Raw genomic sequence first — 18,965 nt, 5'->3', positions numbered from 1 at the left:
CTTCTATAAATCCTAGCCCTATTGCAGCATGAATAATATGCAAGAAACTTGGTGGACATGTTCACTTCCTAAGAATGTATGACTCACATTTAAAAAAAAAATAAATTATTAGTGTGATTTAACACATATAAATAACAATGTAGATGTCCATAATAGTTGGAATTGAGGAGCAATTGTTCGTCCTCATGATAATATTGTTTTCATTGCAGAATAAATAGCAGAGACATTAAATTTCTCTGATTGAAAATGGACACTTAATTTTTCCGAATTCATCACCAGATTGTGTCCTTAGTCCATTAAGAATATTCACGGAGGGAAAGGAGAGGAATAACAATCAGGACCTGGCAGGTGTGTTAATTGTCTGTAGTACAAGCAAAGCATCGTTTCTGTTTGCTTTTTAGAATACTGATCAAAACGCAATGTTGGGAAATCATGAAAATAACCTTGATTTTCTTGTGGTTAAAGGAACCAGCGTTACATTTGACTTTAGGTCCAGAATATATGTCTGCATGTCAAGGTTTGGTGTGCAGTGGCTGGGACGGGGTGGAGGCGCCGAGCTCTCTGGAGCTGCAAAAAGTAAATCTGAGCTTTAGCAGGAGAGGCATGGATTGTATGATGCAGTGAGAACATGAAAACTGTCGAGAACATTTTTGAGGATGTAATGAGCTGTTCATCGGGTCTATGTCAAAGTAAAAGGCAACGTGAGTGATTCAAATAAATAGATGCAATAGTCCTGAGACACGAGTGATGGAGAAGAAGGAAGGAAGGACAGAATGGCGACTGAGAGGGAAGGAGGGAAGCAGCAATTTAGATGAATATCAAATGACTTAGCCGAGACCACTAGAAGTATAGGGCAGTCATCAGAGGCATAGAATACAGTTTCGTCTCACATCCATAAAAACACTTCTTCGGCTGCTTTTTATTTTCCATTTGTATTAATGACAGGCAATATAAAGGTTGGAAAAGGTGACTGGTCATATCTCCGGTAGTGAAGCACGAAACGCACAAACATTATTTAGTTTTTAGTAGGAGAGAATATTTTACACACTGAGTCACTCTGATCGATGGAACACATGAAATAATTATTTGCACACAGCGAGAGATGTGAAGGGAGACAACATCACCTTCTTCAGTTCATCTCGGAATTTGTTCTGGGATATTGCATAAATGAAGACGTTGTTGCAGGAACTTAATATTTGCAGCATGTTCGTCGTTTCTTGGAGAATAAACTGTGGGTCAGTGAAATCTAAGCCACTGAAATATGCCTCACCTGTAACCCGCACATAGAGGAAGCGCCCGACATAGGTGACCCATAGAAGGAGGAAACTGAGTGAGATAGTGAAGAGCAGTATGATGGACCTCTTGCGGTTGGCCATTTCTGAGTCTCCGTGGCTCGCCAAGCCCCGAAGCCTCCTTCGGGCACTGCTGGCCACCAAGATGTATCTAACAGTCATGGCATTGAGCAGTAGAATAAGAAGGAACGGGAGAATAGGCGTCAAGATGTGATTCAGCCAGTCATAGGATTTCCATGCAGGTGAGTTATAGTACGTCTCTCTGAAGTCACAGAACCAGGAAATCCCGTCCACAATGTACAAGGGCTGGTAGACAAAGTAGGAAGGCAGGTTCTTGATACAGCTTAGGACACAAACCACTCCAATGAACAGTGATGCAGTTTTTTCAGTGCAGTATCTGGTCTTCATACTCTGGCAGCATATGGCCACGAAACGGTCGATGGTGAATGCCACGGTCAGCCAGACTGAGCCATCTCGGCTGGTATAGATCATCACAGTGCTGACTGCGCAGGCAGTGGTCGTGGACAGTGTGCTGTGTCGGAAGTAAATGCCACCGATCCGATTCAGGATGCACCCAGTGATGATCACAAGAAAATCACTCACCGCTATCCCCACCAAGTAATAGGTGGTGCACCCAGAGAGTCCACACCGTCCTCGCAATAGTATGACGATCGCCAGCAGGTTGGCTGGGGGAAGTTGCAAAGTATTATTGAACGGACCTGAGTAATCACTAGACATACTTTTAATCTTTAAAATAATGACCTACCTGCAATGATTTTCTTCGGGATTATCATGTAATCTGTGCATAAGAATATCGAACGCAACGATAGCGCATTATTCCATACACCAGTAATTTCCAGCATTGCAACTGAATAGAATTTTGTGCAGTTATTCTGATTAATATTCAGGCAATGCTACATATTACAATTCAAAACTCAATGATGTAATAATCAATTGTTCCATAATTGCTCAATATTACATTTTGGATAGAATGTTGCTGTGCACTGCAGAGGGTGCAATCGAGGAAAGCTCAATGTTTGACACATGTATAGGGACCTGCGCTCAATTCCTTCAGTAGTGAAGATCAGAAGAAAAGACATTCCTGAAATTTAATATAAAAGATTTTCTTGCAATTAAAAAACGAATGTTTGGAATCTGTAACTTACCAGGGACACCAATAGCAGCAAGAGCTGGATAATAAATGGCATAGAGAGGGCCACTCGCTGGGCCATGCATCACTTGTTATAAACTAATGGAATCACAAAACTTCTCACTTGAGCTCCGTGACACTAACAAAAAGGTCTCTAATTTATAATACTTCAGAATCTCGAGAGTGTTAATTAAGTTTCAACATGTACCTTCGTTTCAGTCTGGCGAACAAACCTAATTACTCACTATTTAATGCCTTCTGTGTAACATTGGAATGTTGCACAATTGCATATACTGAGAATAGCAACCTGCAAATTGAAAGCCCCCTTCCAAGTGTTTTAATTTCTCCATCAAATGGATTCCCGATTTCAAAACATGAGCTTATGTCTTTTGCCTAATTTGAAGGAACTCTCAGCCCTTCTCTGCGATTTTTCCAATTGTTTCGTCTCTTTAGTTGTGAAATTAGTTAAAGATTTGCATCCTACGGTTTTGCTGTCTTAACATTCTTCTATATTTAAAGCTCAACAATTTGAAATAACGATTTACCAATGATGGATGACATCTGAGAAGCATGGTATCTGATACCAGCGCATGAAAACCCTCTAGCAAATGAGAACAGAAAAATTCCTCGACCAAATGGAGTCTATTCCAGAGTCTTGAATGATGTGGGGAGAGACAGTGATTGCACTGATGGTTATCCTTGGAAATTCGAGAAATTCCAGAATGGTTCCTGAGGTTTAGAAAGAAAGGGCAAACAACCCAAGTATTTAAGAACAGTGGGATAAGAAAACAGGAACCAAAGACATGTTGAATGTTGGTTATAAGGAAAAAGCCACGTCATATAATGAAGGAGACGATAAGTAGTCATTTTGAAATAATGATATGATTGAGATTTCTCAATATGAAGTTATAAAAGGGAATTAATGTTTGGCAAACCCATTGGAATTCGTTTTGTGGATGCTAATTTTGGCACTAATAAGGGACAATCAGTGTGTGCAATGTATTTTCGGACATATAAAAGTTTTTGATAACATGCCAGAGAGGAAATCGGTAAATAGATGAGATCTTACGAGATTGATGTTAAGGTGCTGTGATGAAGTAATGAGGAGAAATCAAACAGTAGAAAGGAATGCGTTATCTTAAGAATGGCCGACTGTTAATAGTTGTATGTCTTAACAATTAGTGACGCAGAGCGTGACAATCAAATAATGATTGTGTGAATCATAGTTTTTGGAAACGCATTAATTGGTGGGAGGCACGGTGTCACAGTGGTTTGCACTGCTGCCTCACAGCGCCAGAGACCCGGGTTCAATTTCCGCCTCAGGCGACTGACTGTGTGGAGTTTGCACGTTCTCCTCCGGGTGCTCCGGTTTCCTCCCACAGTCACAAAAGATGTGCAGGTCAGGTGAATTGGCCATGCTAAATTGCCTGTAATGTTAGGTAAGGGGTAAATGTAGGGGTATGGGTGGGTTGCGCTTCGGCGGGTCGGTGTGGACTTGTTGGGCCGAAGGGCCTGTTTCCACACTGTAATGTAATCTAATCTAAATTAATATCATCAAACTAAGTGGTAGCTTAATTCATGTAAGCCGCAGGTAGGCTTTTCAGTCGAGTCCAGTCATAATGTCAAAAAAAATCGCACAACAATAGCAATCCAACAAGTTTATCCGGAAGGACTAGCTTTTGGTGAGCTGCTCCTTCGTCAGGTAGCTAGTGTGGCAGGATCATAGAACACAGCATTTATAATAAAAGATCAAAGTGTCAAATGACTGATGCGATGGATTGAACAAAATCAGATCACTGTTAAGTCTTTAATCACTTACAATGAGGATGCAGGTTTCGAATATTGATATGTATATCCCAGAACTGCTTTCACGTCACAGTCCCGATATAAATTAAGGTTTTATTAGAAAAAAGTGACACCTCAGCTTAGACATTAAATGTGTGTGGTTAGTGTCTGTCTGTATCCCAACCTTAAGTCCGACTATTTTGATTTCCAAAGTAGGAAGTTTCAAATACCACATGAACTGATTGCCTACAGATTGTGTGTTTTTGAACAAAATAGAATAAACTTGCAAAGACAAATCTGCAAATATAATTTCAACCCATCGACTTACATGTGCGTGTGCATGGGTGTGAGGGAGAGAGAGACAGAAAAGATGCGTGTGTGGGAGAGGGAGAAAGTGTGTGTGTCTGTGTGTGTGTATGCATATGCGATTGCGTGTGCGCTCATGATGCAATGTGTGCGTGTTGGTGACAGAGTATATGCCTGTGAGAAGATGCGCACATGTGTTTGAGTGTGAATGTGTATGTGAGTGTAATTGAGAGAACGTGTGCGTGAGGGAGGATTTGTGTGATTGTTCGAGTGCGATCCTGTGTCCGAGTGTATGTATATGCTGATTTGCTTGTGTGTCTGTATCAGGGTGTACAACATAGGAGAGTACCCTGTGGTGTGACATGAACCACGATCCCTTTTGAGGATGTCCTCATTAATACTGAAATTGGCTATCAGCCTCTTCTCGAAAACTCTGCATTTTTCCGTGTCACAAACTCCTCCAGAAGGCATGGTCACCTGAAGATCCGTGGCCGATCCTCCTTGACCCCTGAAGTGTTCCACGCCTGGAAGGGTGCTCCCCATTTGGAAATAGTTGTGTGGTTCCAGTCACCCATTCTCTTTGCGTCCGCGTGGTCTCACCAATATATGATGCCACAGGGATCCCGGCTTGCAACATTTGAGGCAGACAATTTTGACTGAGTCGCCTGAATATCTGCCACGCACCAGGTGGGTGGTGTCCCCACTTGTGATGATAGTATCCATTGTGACATTCTGACACGTCTTGCAGTGGTTGTCATCACATGTTTGTATAAACAAACCATTGATTGCAACAATTTGCCCATCCTTCAGGATGACATTGAACACAACACCAAAGCATACCACTGCAAGACGTGTCAGAGCGTCGACATGGATAATACAATTAAACATTGTGCCACCACCCATCACGTATGCGGCAGTTACTCATGTGATTCGGGCAACATTGCCGCTCTCATACGCTGCAGGCTAGGTTGCCCTCATGATAGTATGAAGGCGAGGCCACGCGGATGCTAAGACAACCAATAAATGAACACTGTGCAGCAATCGCCAAACAGGGATGCTCCCTCTCAGTCGGAGAATACTTCACCCGTGAAGTATATTCTGCTTTGGGTCTTCGGGTGACCATCCTCCAAGACAGGCTTTGGATGCGTAACAACACAGAATAGTCCAGCAGAAGCTGATCACTGAATTCAGTATCCTGAACCGGGATGTTGGGTTCATGTCGCACTACAAGGGACGCCACTACACTGTACGCCCTTATACGCACTCTCGCACACTCACACAGACCCTCTCTTACGAACATGTTCTCTCTCAGGCACATGCTGTCTCTCAGACACACACAAACACATGCATCTACACATGCACATTCAAACGTGCATCATCTTACAGGCAAACACTCAATCAAACTCGGCCCACACACTATCAAGCACGCACGCAGACACTCTCACAGGTACTCACACACTCTTCCCTTCGCTCTCATACACATGCACGAACACACACTTGTAAGTATATGGTGTGAATTTGCGTTTGCAGATCTGTAGTTGAAGACACATTCTATTTTGTTCGAAAAGTACAGAATATGCAGGCAGTCAGCCCAAATCCAGACTACCAAGGCAGTCCTCTCTTCTAACCTGAATGTAGAGGAATCGTCTGACATAAGAGCTCCACAGGAATACAAAGCAGTGAGACATTGGGAACAGAAGAACAATGGAACAATTGTGCTTGGTCATCTTGTGGTCTTCACTATGCCGAGAGCTTCGGAACCTTTTGTCTGCCCTATTGACCTCTGTGATGACGCTAACGGTGAGGGCGTTGAGCAATAGAATGATAACGAACGGGTGTTAAGATATGGACATGGTAGCGGTAGATCCGCCAAGCAAACGACGTGTAGAGGATTGTCTTGATGACATAGAGAGAAGGCATCCCTTCCAGTATAAGCAAGGGATGAGAGACAAAGTAAAATGGGGCGTTCTTGATGCAGAACAAGGAGCAGATCCCTCTCATGAGGTGCAAAGCAGTTTTCTCGGTGCAGTTTTTGCTGCTCAGGCTCTGGCAGGAGATGACCACAAAACAACGAATCGTGAAGGTTACTGCCAGCCAGATTGATCCATTTCGCCTGATGTAAACCACCACTGCGCTAAACACACTCACTATTGTAGTAGACAGGATAGTGTATCTGTAGTAAATGCGGCCGATCCTATTCAGAATGCATCCAGTGATAATAACAAGGATATCAGCCATAACTATCGCCATTAGATCGTAGGTAATGCCACGCGAGAGTCTGCACTGACCTCGGGATAACATTATGATTGCCATCAAGTTGGATGGAAGAGGTCAAAAGAGCGAGATGATACTGCTCTAATTTTAAATGACAGCTATTGTCTCATCCAGACTGTTATTGATATCATCTTAAAACATCCTTAGCCACTTTCTGGCAATGACTCTTTTAAAATACATAGAGTCACTCTTGGATAAGTCATTTGTAAATCCAATTTCTGCTCTCTGCTCATATCCATTTGTCCTTCCAAACATTAAAGAAGTATAGAATCCCTACTGTGTGGGAAGAGGCTGATAGGCGCATTGAGTATTTGACGAACCTCCAAAGAGCATCCGATCCACACTCACCATGTCCCGGTAGGCCCATATCTATCACAGTTAACTCACCTAACATGCATATCCCCTGCTTAACATGATGCCATTTGGCATGGTCAACCCATCTAATGTGTATATCTTTGGACTGTGGGAGAAATTCTGACCACGCAGCAAATACCTATCCAGACGCAGGCAAATGTGTAAACTCCACACAGACAAGGGTGGATTCGAATTTGTGTTCCAGGTAAGTGTACAGTATCCAGTTCATCCCTTGTCCCAGGCACATTACCCTACATTGGCTTCCCGCCTAGCAATGCCTCACTTTGATATATCTCACTTTCATATTTGTGAGTAGAACAATGTTTCAAGTTGCATCAATTTGAAATTCTAAAACCATCTACTATCACAACGTACCTCCAATTCTGTCCTCCTGTGCATCCCTGAAGCAGGTCATAGCTGTCACTTCAACCTATAGCTGTTGAGGATCTAATCCCAGGCAGTCCCTCCCTCGCCGACTCTTTCCACTCTTCCGAAATAAGGATGCTTCTCATAACCAATCTCTTTGATAAAAAAAAACTTTCCACTCTGTATCCTTCCTTAAAACTTTCGATAGTATTTCATGATATTCAGTATTCTGTGGAACATGCCAATCAGACATATTTCAATCAGACATATTGCAATCAGACATAGTGCAACGTGCATGACTCCAGCTTCTGCAATGAAAAATAAGAAGAGAAACAGCCATATTGTGTCATCCAACAATCTTCACCTGCTTAATCAGTTGCCTTCCCTCCATCATAATGTCAGAAGTTGGAATATTTGATGATGATTTTACAGGGCTCGGAATCTTTTGCCACTCCCCAGGTATTGAAGCAGTTCACCTTCATGATGACATGGAAGATCAGGTCAACACCCAAATTTCTACTGATAAGTGAAGGTAACATTCGCATCAGCCAAGTTCCATGCAGTGACCATTTGCAACAGCAAGTATTCTAAACTTTGCATCTAGAGGTTCAATGGCATAACCATAGTTGAATCTCCGACTGTCAACAACCTCAGGCATTACCATAGTTCAGAAACTGAGCTTGTTTAACGATATAAATATTGCATCTGCAATGATAAGTGCGAAGCTTTCAAAAACATTTAAGATGCTCGATTACATCAATTGCAAAGCATTATCATTCACAGGCATCCCATCTTCCTCCTGCAACTTACGTCGTGACATTCTATGGACAGCAGTATGCACCATTCGCAAGATACACAGTGGTTACTCACCAACCGTCCACCAGTAATACCTCAAACACTAACGATATCTGCTACCAAGACAAACAAGTGAAGAAGATGCATTGAAATAGTGCTTTTGTTCAGGTTCCGCTTCATACCACTCACAATCTTCAGCTGCTGCGTCCCTTTAGGTTTGTCCTTTATGTAAATGATTTAGTGGAGAATATAAAAGATATGGTTAGTAAGTTTGTGGATGTCACCAGAGGGGATGGTTGATACTGAAGAAGGTTATATAAGATTATACAGACGTCTCGAGTATTCTGCTGTGCTGATTTGAAGTATCTGTGTTATTGTGGGATCCAAAAATCCGAACGAAGGGAAATGAGAGGAAATTACAACAGAAAATATCGACTTGCAAAAGTTAAAGATGGTCAGAAGTGAAGACAATTGGATAGGTGGGCGGAGGTGAAGGACCATAATAATTTCAAGCCAGAAACATTGAAGGAGAAAAGAGAAAGCAGGGAAATGCAGTAATAATACTTTTGCATGACAGAATCGTGAGAAAAGATCAGATTAAATTACAACTGAATGAAACATGAAGGTCGTATAGCGGCCTTTCTTTGAACTTTAATAGTTATTTAATCTAACCATCTCAAGAATGCTTCCCTGAAAATTCATCATTTGGTATTGCCCCATCCATAAATCGTTCATTTCCTGGCAGTGCAAATTTACTAGAGATCCCACCAGAAGGCGTTATAATCACACTCACTGATGCAGTCTCTGTCTTTGTCCGCTGGTAGGCACTTGGAGTCACGTTCAACACTTGACTTTTCTTTTAGTTTTGCATCATCTGTAAACTTGTCAGTAGTACATTCACTTCAGTCATTGGTTGGATGGTGTGTTGACATGTATCGCTGCTTTCTCACCATTCCCATTCAGAAAAGGGAGATTTTACAACAGTGCATTTTTTCTTTGAAATATCCATTGTCCTTGCATGGGCGCTGAAGGCAATGGCGATATTCATCTCTAATATTGCATGACAATTTATTGGTGAGCGAACATTTTGGCACACTGCATCTGATATAACTGCATGATGTACATTTGCAATGATGCAAGGTTAAGTTAAAGCAAAACAGTTTTTGATACTGTTGAATTCCTCGAATCTAGCAGCAGGCCATTCAGCCTAATTGAATGTAGATTGTAATCTATATTCCGGAAAACATCCATCCTATTTCTTTAAACACAATTTTCCCACGGTCATCTATCGTAGCCTGCACATCACTGAACTGTGGGCGAATATCAGAACACCCACTGCATCGCAAGAATGTGCAAACTTGACACAGATAGTCGCAGGAGGGTGAAATCTGAACTGCATCTCGAGCGCAGGGAAGCAGCCTTGCGAACCAGTGAGTCCCTATGCCTCCCAATGGCACATGCCAGTAATTGCAGTCAAGAAAAATTCGATTCTACCTTCACATTTATTGAAATTTTACTTGTTCATTTATTTATTTCTTTATTTGTTTTTCTGACTATTTTCTTAGACCCATAGACCCTTTGCTTCAGTTCCAGGGAAACTCTCGCAGTCAGCGGGGTACTCTGTTAAATGGGAAATTCCAGTTCTGATACTTGAACAACATGAAGTACTTTCCATCTCTGGTTTTGCCTACAGAAATAATAAAATTTAAAGAACAACATATCGTTTAAACTCTGCCCATTATCATTTTGTCACTTGATCAAATTCACTTTGTTATTTAAACCAAAAGCAGAGAATTGCACTAGCTGGAAATGTGAGATAAAAACGAAAATAGCCGGAGAAACTCAGCAGGTTTGATAATATCTGTGAAGAAAAAAAAAACAAGTCAAAAGTTTCAAGTCCACTGACCCATTTTCAGAATTTTGTTCCTTTCTTACAACTGTCATGATATGAAGTGGGGTTCGTAGGAAATTGAAAGTGTTTGGTTCAAGAATAAACGAACTTGAAGTCCATTGGCTGTCATCTGGTATCTTTGCCAACAATGAACCTATGAGCAACGATCCGGAAATTACTCAATCATTCCCAACTCTTGACGAAAACAATTTTAGCTCCGACCAGTTTTGCTCATTTTCATAGTGATCTCTGAAAAAATGTCGCCCAGAGCTCTGTGTTTACTTCTCACAGCTGCAGCTCTTCTAACTGGTAGGTGCACAACTTGTGGAACTTTATGCTTCAACTCTTTGTCGGGAATTACATGTACTCTAACAATTCTAGCATCACAGAAGTAGCAACACATTGTCCCGCGATTGAAATAATCTGGATCTAAACTTGTACCAACACTGGGCACAGTTAGGAGAAATTAGCGAATGCGCTTGCGTGAACTAACATGGAAGAGTGAAGCTGGGAATTCAGACAGGACTGAGGTTGAGACAAAGGCCGGACTTTTAAACTCAACGACTTTTTTTAGTTTTACCGTTTATGTCGGGAGTTAAAATGGGAATTCACCTCTTTAAAAGGTGTGACCCATGCCTTCAAGGATGTTTTATTACATTTGTCGAAGCCCTAGCCTGTCGCAATGGCTGCGTTGTATGAAATGGATTCTTGTTCATCTTCCTTGTCTCTTATTCCTCTGTTTAGTGTTCAAGGTTAATGGGCTAATTCTACGCTATAAGTGTAACGAAGTAACTTTTAAAATTTATTCTCACTCCTATTTCTGACAGGAGTTTGTCGTGCAGATTCTGTGTCACAATTACCGGCCGTAATCACAGTGAATGAGGCGGATGATGTCCTTTTATTCTGTAATTACACAGCTACATCAAATAGCAATCCTTATCTGTTCTGGTACCGTCAGCATTCCAACGGCTCCATGGAGTATCTGCTAAACAGAAACCAATATATCAGGAACACCGAGAATCTTCCAGAAGACCGGTTTTCCTCAGAGTTAGATCATGTGAATCGCACTATCCAGCTGAAAGTGTTGACAGCAGAACTGACAGACTTCGCGGTGTATTTCTGCGCACTGAGCCCCACAGAGATTCAGAACTGGGTTGTGTCCTTACAAAAACTGTCATAGAGCAACTAAACCTGACGGTTTATAAAGGGAGCAGTGAGATCAGGAACGGGTCTGAAGAGGCTGGCGAATTCACGGTGATATCTCATGCATCTCATTTGAACATAAAACTTTAACCGTTTATTGGAACGAACCAAAGCTGTCAGTTCAATGAATGAGAACGAAATAATTTATTTTGTGTCTTTTGAAATGTCCCACGGTGTTTCACTGTTTCAGTGATGATGTGGTTAGAAAATGCATGAACCAGTTTAGGTTAAACAAAATTCTCCACCGACAAAGGGAATTGCAGCATTCCGTTTGAGAGACAACAACTTGCCACGTGATTGTAATAATCAATCACTCTGGTAACTTGAACAATGTCAAACGCGTTGCAAGTTATTGACTATTGCCCTTGTACCTCAATATTTGGAGCCTCTGAACAGTGAATCATAGAGTTGACTGGTTCAGGATAATGCAGTCTTCGTTAAACTACCAATAAGAAATTGGGATCGAACTCTCATCTGAACAGGGGTAAACAGTGAAAGACGTTTTGTAGCGATTGATTAATGAGTCAGAGCCACCGATGAAAGTCTCAGTCACATGACATTTCTTCTGGTGGCAGGGCGTAAATGAACATTTTCCATCGTCTGTGGAAATGTCTGATCTGGACATTTAAGTTGTGTAAAGACTAAAGAGTTCCTCTTCTCCCACTGGTGACATCTGAGAAAAAAGGACAGATTCCTAGTTCGAAAGTGAGTCATAAAAGAGATATTCCTGACTCTGGTGTGATCGAATCAAGTGTAATCTGCTTCTACAGAATAGGGGATGCACATAGAACTTGGCATCCCTGAGGTGTTACTAGATTCTGCACAGTCAGAATAACTCTTTCGTTATAGAAGACGTGTACCCTGTTGATGAGTGTCATGAGCAGTCATGGGAGTGTCTGATTAGCAGCTACACGACAGTGTGAAAAATTGCACAGGTATGTCCTGTACACAACAAAGCAGGATAAATCCAACCTGGCCAATTACCATCCAAACAGTCGCCTCTCCATCATTAGTAAAGTGATGGAAGGGGTCATCACCAATGCTATCTAACAGCACTTGCTCAGCAACCGCCTTCTCAGTAACCAACAATTTGGGTTTCACCAGGGTCAGTCAGCTCCGGATCTCATTACAGCCTTGGTTCAAACATGGATGAAAGAGCTAAATTCCAGAGATGAGGGGAGAGTGACAGCCCGTGACATCAAGGCCGCAATTCACCGAGTATAGCATCAAGGAGCCCGAGCAAAACTGGAATCAATTGATATCAGCAGGCAAAGATGCCGCTGGTTACAGTCGCACCTGGCACAAAGGAAGATAGTTGTGGTTGTGGAGGGTCAGAAATCTCAGCTCCAGGACATCTCTGCGGCAGTCCCTCAGGGTAATGCACTAGACCTAACAAACTTTAGCTGGTTCATTGACAGATCGACGATCTGTCATAAGTTCAGAAGTGGGGATGGTCGCTGATGATCGCATGGTGTTCAGAATCATTTGCAACTCTTCAGGCACTGAAGCAGTTCGTGCTCAAATGCAACACAATCTACACAATATCTATACTTGGGCCGACAAATAGCAAGTAACATTCGCGCCACACAAGTAGCGGACAATGATAATCAACAATAAGAGACACTCTAACCACCGCCCCTTGACATTCAACGGTATGACCATCATAGAATCCCCCACTGGCAACATCCTTGGGTTACCATTGACCAGAAACTCAGTTGGACTCACCGCATGAACACAATGGCAGCAAGAGCAGGTCAGAGACTAGGGATACTGCGACGAGTAACTCACTTTCTGACATCCCAAAGTCTATCCAATATCTACAAGGCACAAGTCATGAGCATGATGGAACAGTCCACTCTTGTCTGGACGCGTGCGGCTGGATCAACACTCAAGAAACTTGACACCATCCAGGACAAAGCAACCCACTTGATTGATACTACATATACAAATATTGAATCCCTCCACCACTGATGCTCAGTTGCAGCAGTATGTACCATTTACAAGATGCACTGCAGAACTGTACCCAGCATCCTAAGAAAGCAAGCCAGAGTTGGAGGTTTTGAGCTGTAGTGAGAGGCTGAACAGGCTGGAACTGTTTTCTTGAAGCTTTGGATGCTGAGGGGTTACGTTTTAGAAGTTCATAAAATCATGAAGATCATGGATAGGGCGATCAGACCAGATTTCTTCTCCGGGAGGTAGGAGCCCAGTCATAGAGGGCATAGGTTTAAGGTGAGAGGAGAAATACTTCAAAGTGATCTAAGAGGCAACCTTTTCACGAGGGGTGTTGCACACATACGGAATGAGCTTCGCAAGGAAGCGTTTGAGGCTGGTACAATTACAAAATTCAAAAGGAATCTGAATGAATATGAATAGGAAGGGTTTAGATGGATATGGGCAAAATTCCTTCAAATGGAGCTAGATTTGTTTGGGATATCCGGAAAGCATGGACGAATTGAACCAAAACGTCTCTTTCAGTTCTGTACATCTCTGTGACTGTATGACTCGAAATTGTGCATTTTCTCTGAACGCCATTATACCTGGCTGCCACTAGAAGGCAGCAGTGGCATGAAGATTATTCACATGCATGTGTAATCAGTTTACAATGACTGTGTGGGGACATAGAGAGTTAGCTTTCTATGTCAACAAACATCGAGCAGAATTTCATCAGTAACCATTAGAAAGCAATAAAGTATAGGATGTATGGGCAAGCTATTGGACATTCAGTCCATTTGGAACTCTGCTTTTCACTGGCATTATGGATGATTTGATGATCTTAATATCCATTTACTGCCTTACTACTATATCCCTTGGCTCTCTTATCAATTAAACATCTGTCTAACTCGCTAAAATATTCAAGGAATTGTTCATTTAACATTTGGCCAACTCCAACTACTCTGTATCCATATGTTTGGATGAGGGAATCTGTTAGATATTTCCAAATTTGCCTTCATTGCACGAGTGTTTGAGTAACAGACCAACGAGTTCACTGAAGTGACAAAATATATTTTTCAAAACACACCAATGGGAGTATCTTGGTATTTCCAGTCACAAGGCTGTAACTGCATATTATGAGATGTTCAGGCCAAATAGCTCCAGATGGAATGATGGGATCCATGAACTATAAGACATAATCTGTGCAGCTGGATTGCAAGCCACTGACGTTACCACGATGTCACCGACTGTCAGTCTGGTGAATGTGCACCCCAATACTATTAAGAAGGGACTGCTAGGATTTTCAGTTGGCAGATGTACAATAATCGTTCTGAAGTTCAAACTCGGAATGGTATGTATGCTTTGACCTGGATTTTGAAGCTTCTGTTGCTCAGGTTGCTTTGATGTCTTTTTCCTGAATTGGACAGTTTGTGAGTTTCGAAGATGACGCAGAAGGGGACGTTGAAGGAATTTGTTGACACAATAAATCTAAAAACATCGGATTAACCTGTAAGCCTGCAATCCTGATAAATAACTAAAAACTTTACAAGAGCGCTGTTACTTTTAAAGTAAGTACAATGTGAATATTCCTTATGATAACTTCACCTCAAGAAACCTCACTACACGAAAACTGGCGAGTAAATAGTTGATCATTGTGTTGAGGTCCCAGAGGAACCATTGTTAGTATGCATCGACTACATGGAACCCTCATAATGCTGTTTTAAATGGTGCCCTATATCTGAGACGAGAACAATATCGCTAGTTTGGTTTCTCTCTCTCTCTCTCTCTCTCTCTCTCTCTCTCTCTCTCCCCCTCTCTCTCTCTCTCTCTCTCTCTCTCTCTGTTTGTCTGTCTGTCTCTCTGTCCCTCTCTGTATGTCTGTCTGTCTGTCTCTTTCTCCGCCCCCCACCTTCCATATTCAACTGATTAAGTGCATACTAAAAGGTCCCTACCTTGTTAAACAAGCAGATGAGATTTTGTTTGATTCTTGAAGTAGAACTCCATCTTCCATTGTAATTAAAAAAGAATCCCAATCCTCTTTCTTGCCTCTTAACCTCTCTTTAAGTTTTTGAGTAAAGCATGATTGGCTCAACTCCTTACTGGTATCATTCCTCTTCATTGTGGTACGTTTTCTGTCAGTAATGCATCATTTTCTTAAATAACTGGCATTGTTATTGACAACCCGTTCCGGTAAATACTGTACAGTAGGGAAATGGTCTGCTTGGGTCCTTCTTGGAGGATCAAATGTAGTTGCTGGGTCAAAGGGCCTGTTTCCTCATTGTAGGGATTATGTGATTTGGCTGTAATGAATTTTAGCGATCGACAAAGAGACAAACATTTCCAGCTCAGTTCTGATAATATAGGAGTCTCAGGATAAAATGATCTGATTAAAGATAGACATTGCCACCAACGTAACTGATCACATAAAGATGTTGCAGTTGGGCGGCATTGTGGCTCGGTCGTTAAAAGAACCAAGGGCCTGGGCTCGACTCTATCCTCTGACGACTGTCTTTGTGAAGTTTCTCCGTGTCTCCCTAGGTTTCCTTCAAATGTACTTGTCTTCTTCCACAGACCAGACATATGCCTGTTGGGTATATTGGCCATGCTACATTGCCCGTAGAGCCTAGGGTTGTGCAGTCTTGGTGGATAGCATTAGCCATTGAAAATACAGGATTAGGGACAGATGGATTGGGTGTGGCAGAAATGCTCTTTGGAGGATTGTTATGGCCAAAAAGAGCCACATGGTCTGCTTCTCGCTGAAGGGCGTTTATGATTGGTCAAATGCAACTGTTTTCGGTGGGTCTCCATATCTGACCATTGTTGTAACTGACTTCAGCTAGAAAACTAACAAAATGGCTGGGATCCCTCTTTGATGGTGGAACCATATTCAATTGTATGTCTCACGTGCAGGAAAAAAAAGTGTCCAATGCTTCAATTGCAATTCAGAAATGGTTAACGTCGTGCAGCTCGTCGAACTGTCGAAGTATGCAAAAGTAACATAGATTTTCTTTCCAAAGCAATATTCCAATTACAGAATCTTTCAATGATATTATCCGAAGAAGCGTTTATTACATTTCCTATCACTGATTGGACCAAAACAATAAAACAAGGAACTGGAGATCTGAACTAAAGCACTTCTTGCTGGCGAAATTCGACAGCTGCAATCCTGGGAGAAAACAATGTTGTCGTTTCCATTTCAGGGGCTGTCCATGACAAATTAAAGGTACAAGTTCAAGTCAACCTTTGCATTCCATTTTCATACACTTTGGATTTTGGAGTTTCTGTGGCTGGAAGCTCAATTTCAGCACGAACAATAAGCAACACGTTTATCAGAGATATTGAGTTCTCAAAATGACATGAAATGCTTCCAAAAAAACATTATGTATTTTTTTTTTACTTATTTAGCATTTTTCAAAACAAACAAGTTATAATTCAGGGGCCACAGTATTTACCATGGAGGAGGGCGAACTATCCTCATGATAACATAGTTTTCACTGAAGAATGAATCACAGATATATTACATTTGAGTGACGGAAAGGCGACGCGCCTAATTGATCCAAATCCACCACGAGGTGGGGCATTTAGCCCTTATGAATATTCACAGCCGAAGACGAGTGAACTGACAACCAGTAACTGGCAAATGTGACTTAATAATGTAAAGTGGAAGTACAGCCACCTTTCTGATTACATTGTACAACATTAAACGAAACAGAAACTAAAAGAATCACGAAAATAATCTTGACCTTTTTGTGGAAGGGAAAAGGTAAAGCACGATTTCAGGTGTGTTTAGGGTTTGGTGGTTCGTGCGAAATGGGCTGGAACTGCAGAGACTATGAAACTCTTAAACTAAATCTGGACTCAACCACTAATGGCACGGATTCTACGATCCAGAGAAATCACAAAAACTATTGAGATAATCGTTGAGGACATAATGGCGTGTTCATGAGGACCATAACAAAGTGAAGGACAACGTGAGAGATTCAAATAAATCAAAACAATAAGCCTGAGACGTAAATGAGAGCGAATCAGATAATGAGTCACCGAAGAATGGAGACTGCGAAGAAAGGACAGGAAGTGGTGAATATCAAATGAAATGAGCCGGATCATTGGAAATCTGCATTAATGATCACAGGCACGGGCCTTATTTTAGCATATCTATCTTCGGCACACAATTTGTGTTTTTTGCATAATCCGTTCATTTTAGCAAACACGGTTATCAAGGCTGTGGAATGCAATGTTCGTATCTCCAGTAGAGAAGCAAGAACACGTTATTCAATTGTAAGAGAGCGATCGAGATAGAGAGAGACAGACAGGGAGAGACAGAGGGAGAGAGGTGGGTGCGTCGAGGGGGTGGGGGGGGGGGGGCGGGAGTGCCACGCACTGATCCTCTCTGATGGAAGAAAACAACATAACAAGATTATTTGTAACTAGCCAGACATGTGATGGAAGACACCAACACGTTCTTGAGTTCGCCTCGAAACTACTGGGGTATTACTCAAATGAAGATTTTGTTGCTGGATCTGAGTCTCTGTAGCTTGTTGTTCGATTGTTGACGCAGACATTGTGGGTCTGTGAAATCCAAGCCACTAAAGTAGGACCCACCCCTAACCGGACATAGAGGAACATTGATGTTCCAAAGAAGATGAAGCTGAGCGAAATAGTGAAGGACAGTAAAATGGACCTGATGTGGGTGGCCATCTCTGGGTGTCCATGGTTTCTCTCAACATAGTGTCTCATTCAGACACACCTGGCCACCAAGATGTATCTGTCTGTCAAGGGATTGAGCAGTGGAATGTGGAGGATCGAGAGAATAGGCTCAAGATGTGATTCAGCCAGTCATAGATCCTCCATGAAGGTTATTTTTTCCATGTGTCGATGAAGTCACAGAATGAGGTCATTCTGTCTACTTTGTACAAGAGTCAGTCTTCAAAGTAGGAAGGCAGGTTCTGGATGCAGGTCAGGAACAAACCACTCCGATTAACAGCGAGACAGATTTAATGATGCAATATCTTCTCTTCGCACTCTGGCAGCATATCACCACGAAATGGTCGATGCTGAAAAGCACAGTCAGCCAGACAGGGCAATTTCGGCTGGCATAGATGATCACAGTGTTGTGTGCATAGGCGGAGGTCGTGGACCGAGCACTGTGCCAGAAGTCAAGACCACAGATCCAATTCAGGATGCACCCAATCACGATAAATCGCTCACTGCTATCCCCGTAAAATAAATGGTGGTGCACCAAGAGAGTCCACACCATCTGCCTAATGGTATGATAACCGTAATAGTATCGCCATCCCCAAACAAGGTGGTTGTGGTAAATTTAAGCATATTATTGAACTGTCTTGATTATTCACTATATGTCATTCTATTGTTTAAAATAAAGACTGATCTGCAATAACTTTCTTCGTAATAATCATGAAATCTGTGCATGGAAATGTCGAACACAATGATAACAGATTATTCCATCTTACACCAAAAACATTGAACTGCAGTTTCTAGCATTGAAATAGAAATTAATTTTGAATAGTTTATCTGATTAATATTCAAGCAATGCAATCCAATCCAAACACATGTCAATAAACTAATAAACCGCTGTTCTCTACTTGTTAAAAATAGC

At 41.9% G+C, this 18,965-nt stretch overlaps 1 protein-coding gene across 1 annotated transcript; it reads right to left on the bottom strand.

Moving 5' to 3' along the window:
- Positions 1-966: 966 nt before the first annotated feature.
- On the bottom strand, positions 967-2,528 carry LOC122543667 (putative G protein-coupled receptor 139). The gene is made up of 2 exons (XM_043682477.2): positions 2,459-2,528; positions 967-1,978 (listed from the first exon to the last, which is right to left on the bottom strand). Exons 1-2 carry the CDS (start codon positions 2,526-2,528, stop codon positions 1,083-1,085), a joined length of 966 nt encoding a protein of 321 aa, XP_043538412.2. The 3' UTR covers positions 967-1,082.
- Between the last annotated feature and the right edge of the window lie 16,437 nt (positions 2,529-18,965).

Source organism: Chiloscyllium plagiosum, unplaced genomic scaffold (genome assembly GCF_037043375.1).
Source record: "Chiloscyllium plagiosum isolate Xiang-an unplaced genomic scaffold, Cpla_swu_hap1 HiC_scaffold_27, whole genome shotgun sequence".
NCBI lineage: Eukaryota > Metazoa > Chordata > Chondrichthyes > Orectolobiformes > Hemiscylliidae > Chiloscyllium > Chiloscyllium plagiosum.
The sequence above is the reverse complement of the archived record's forward strand: the minus strand, read 5'-3'. Positions and strand labels throughout refer to the sequence as shown.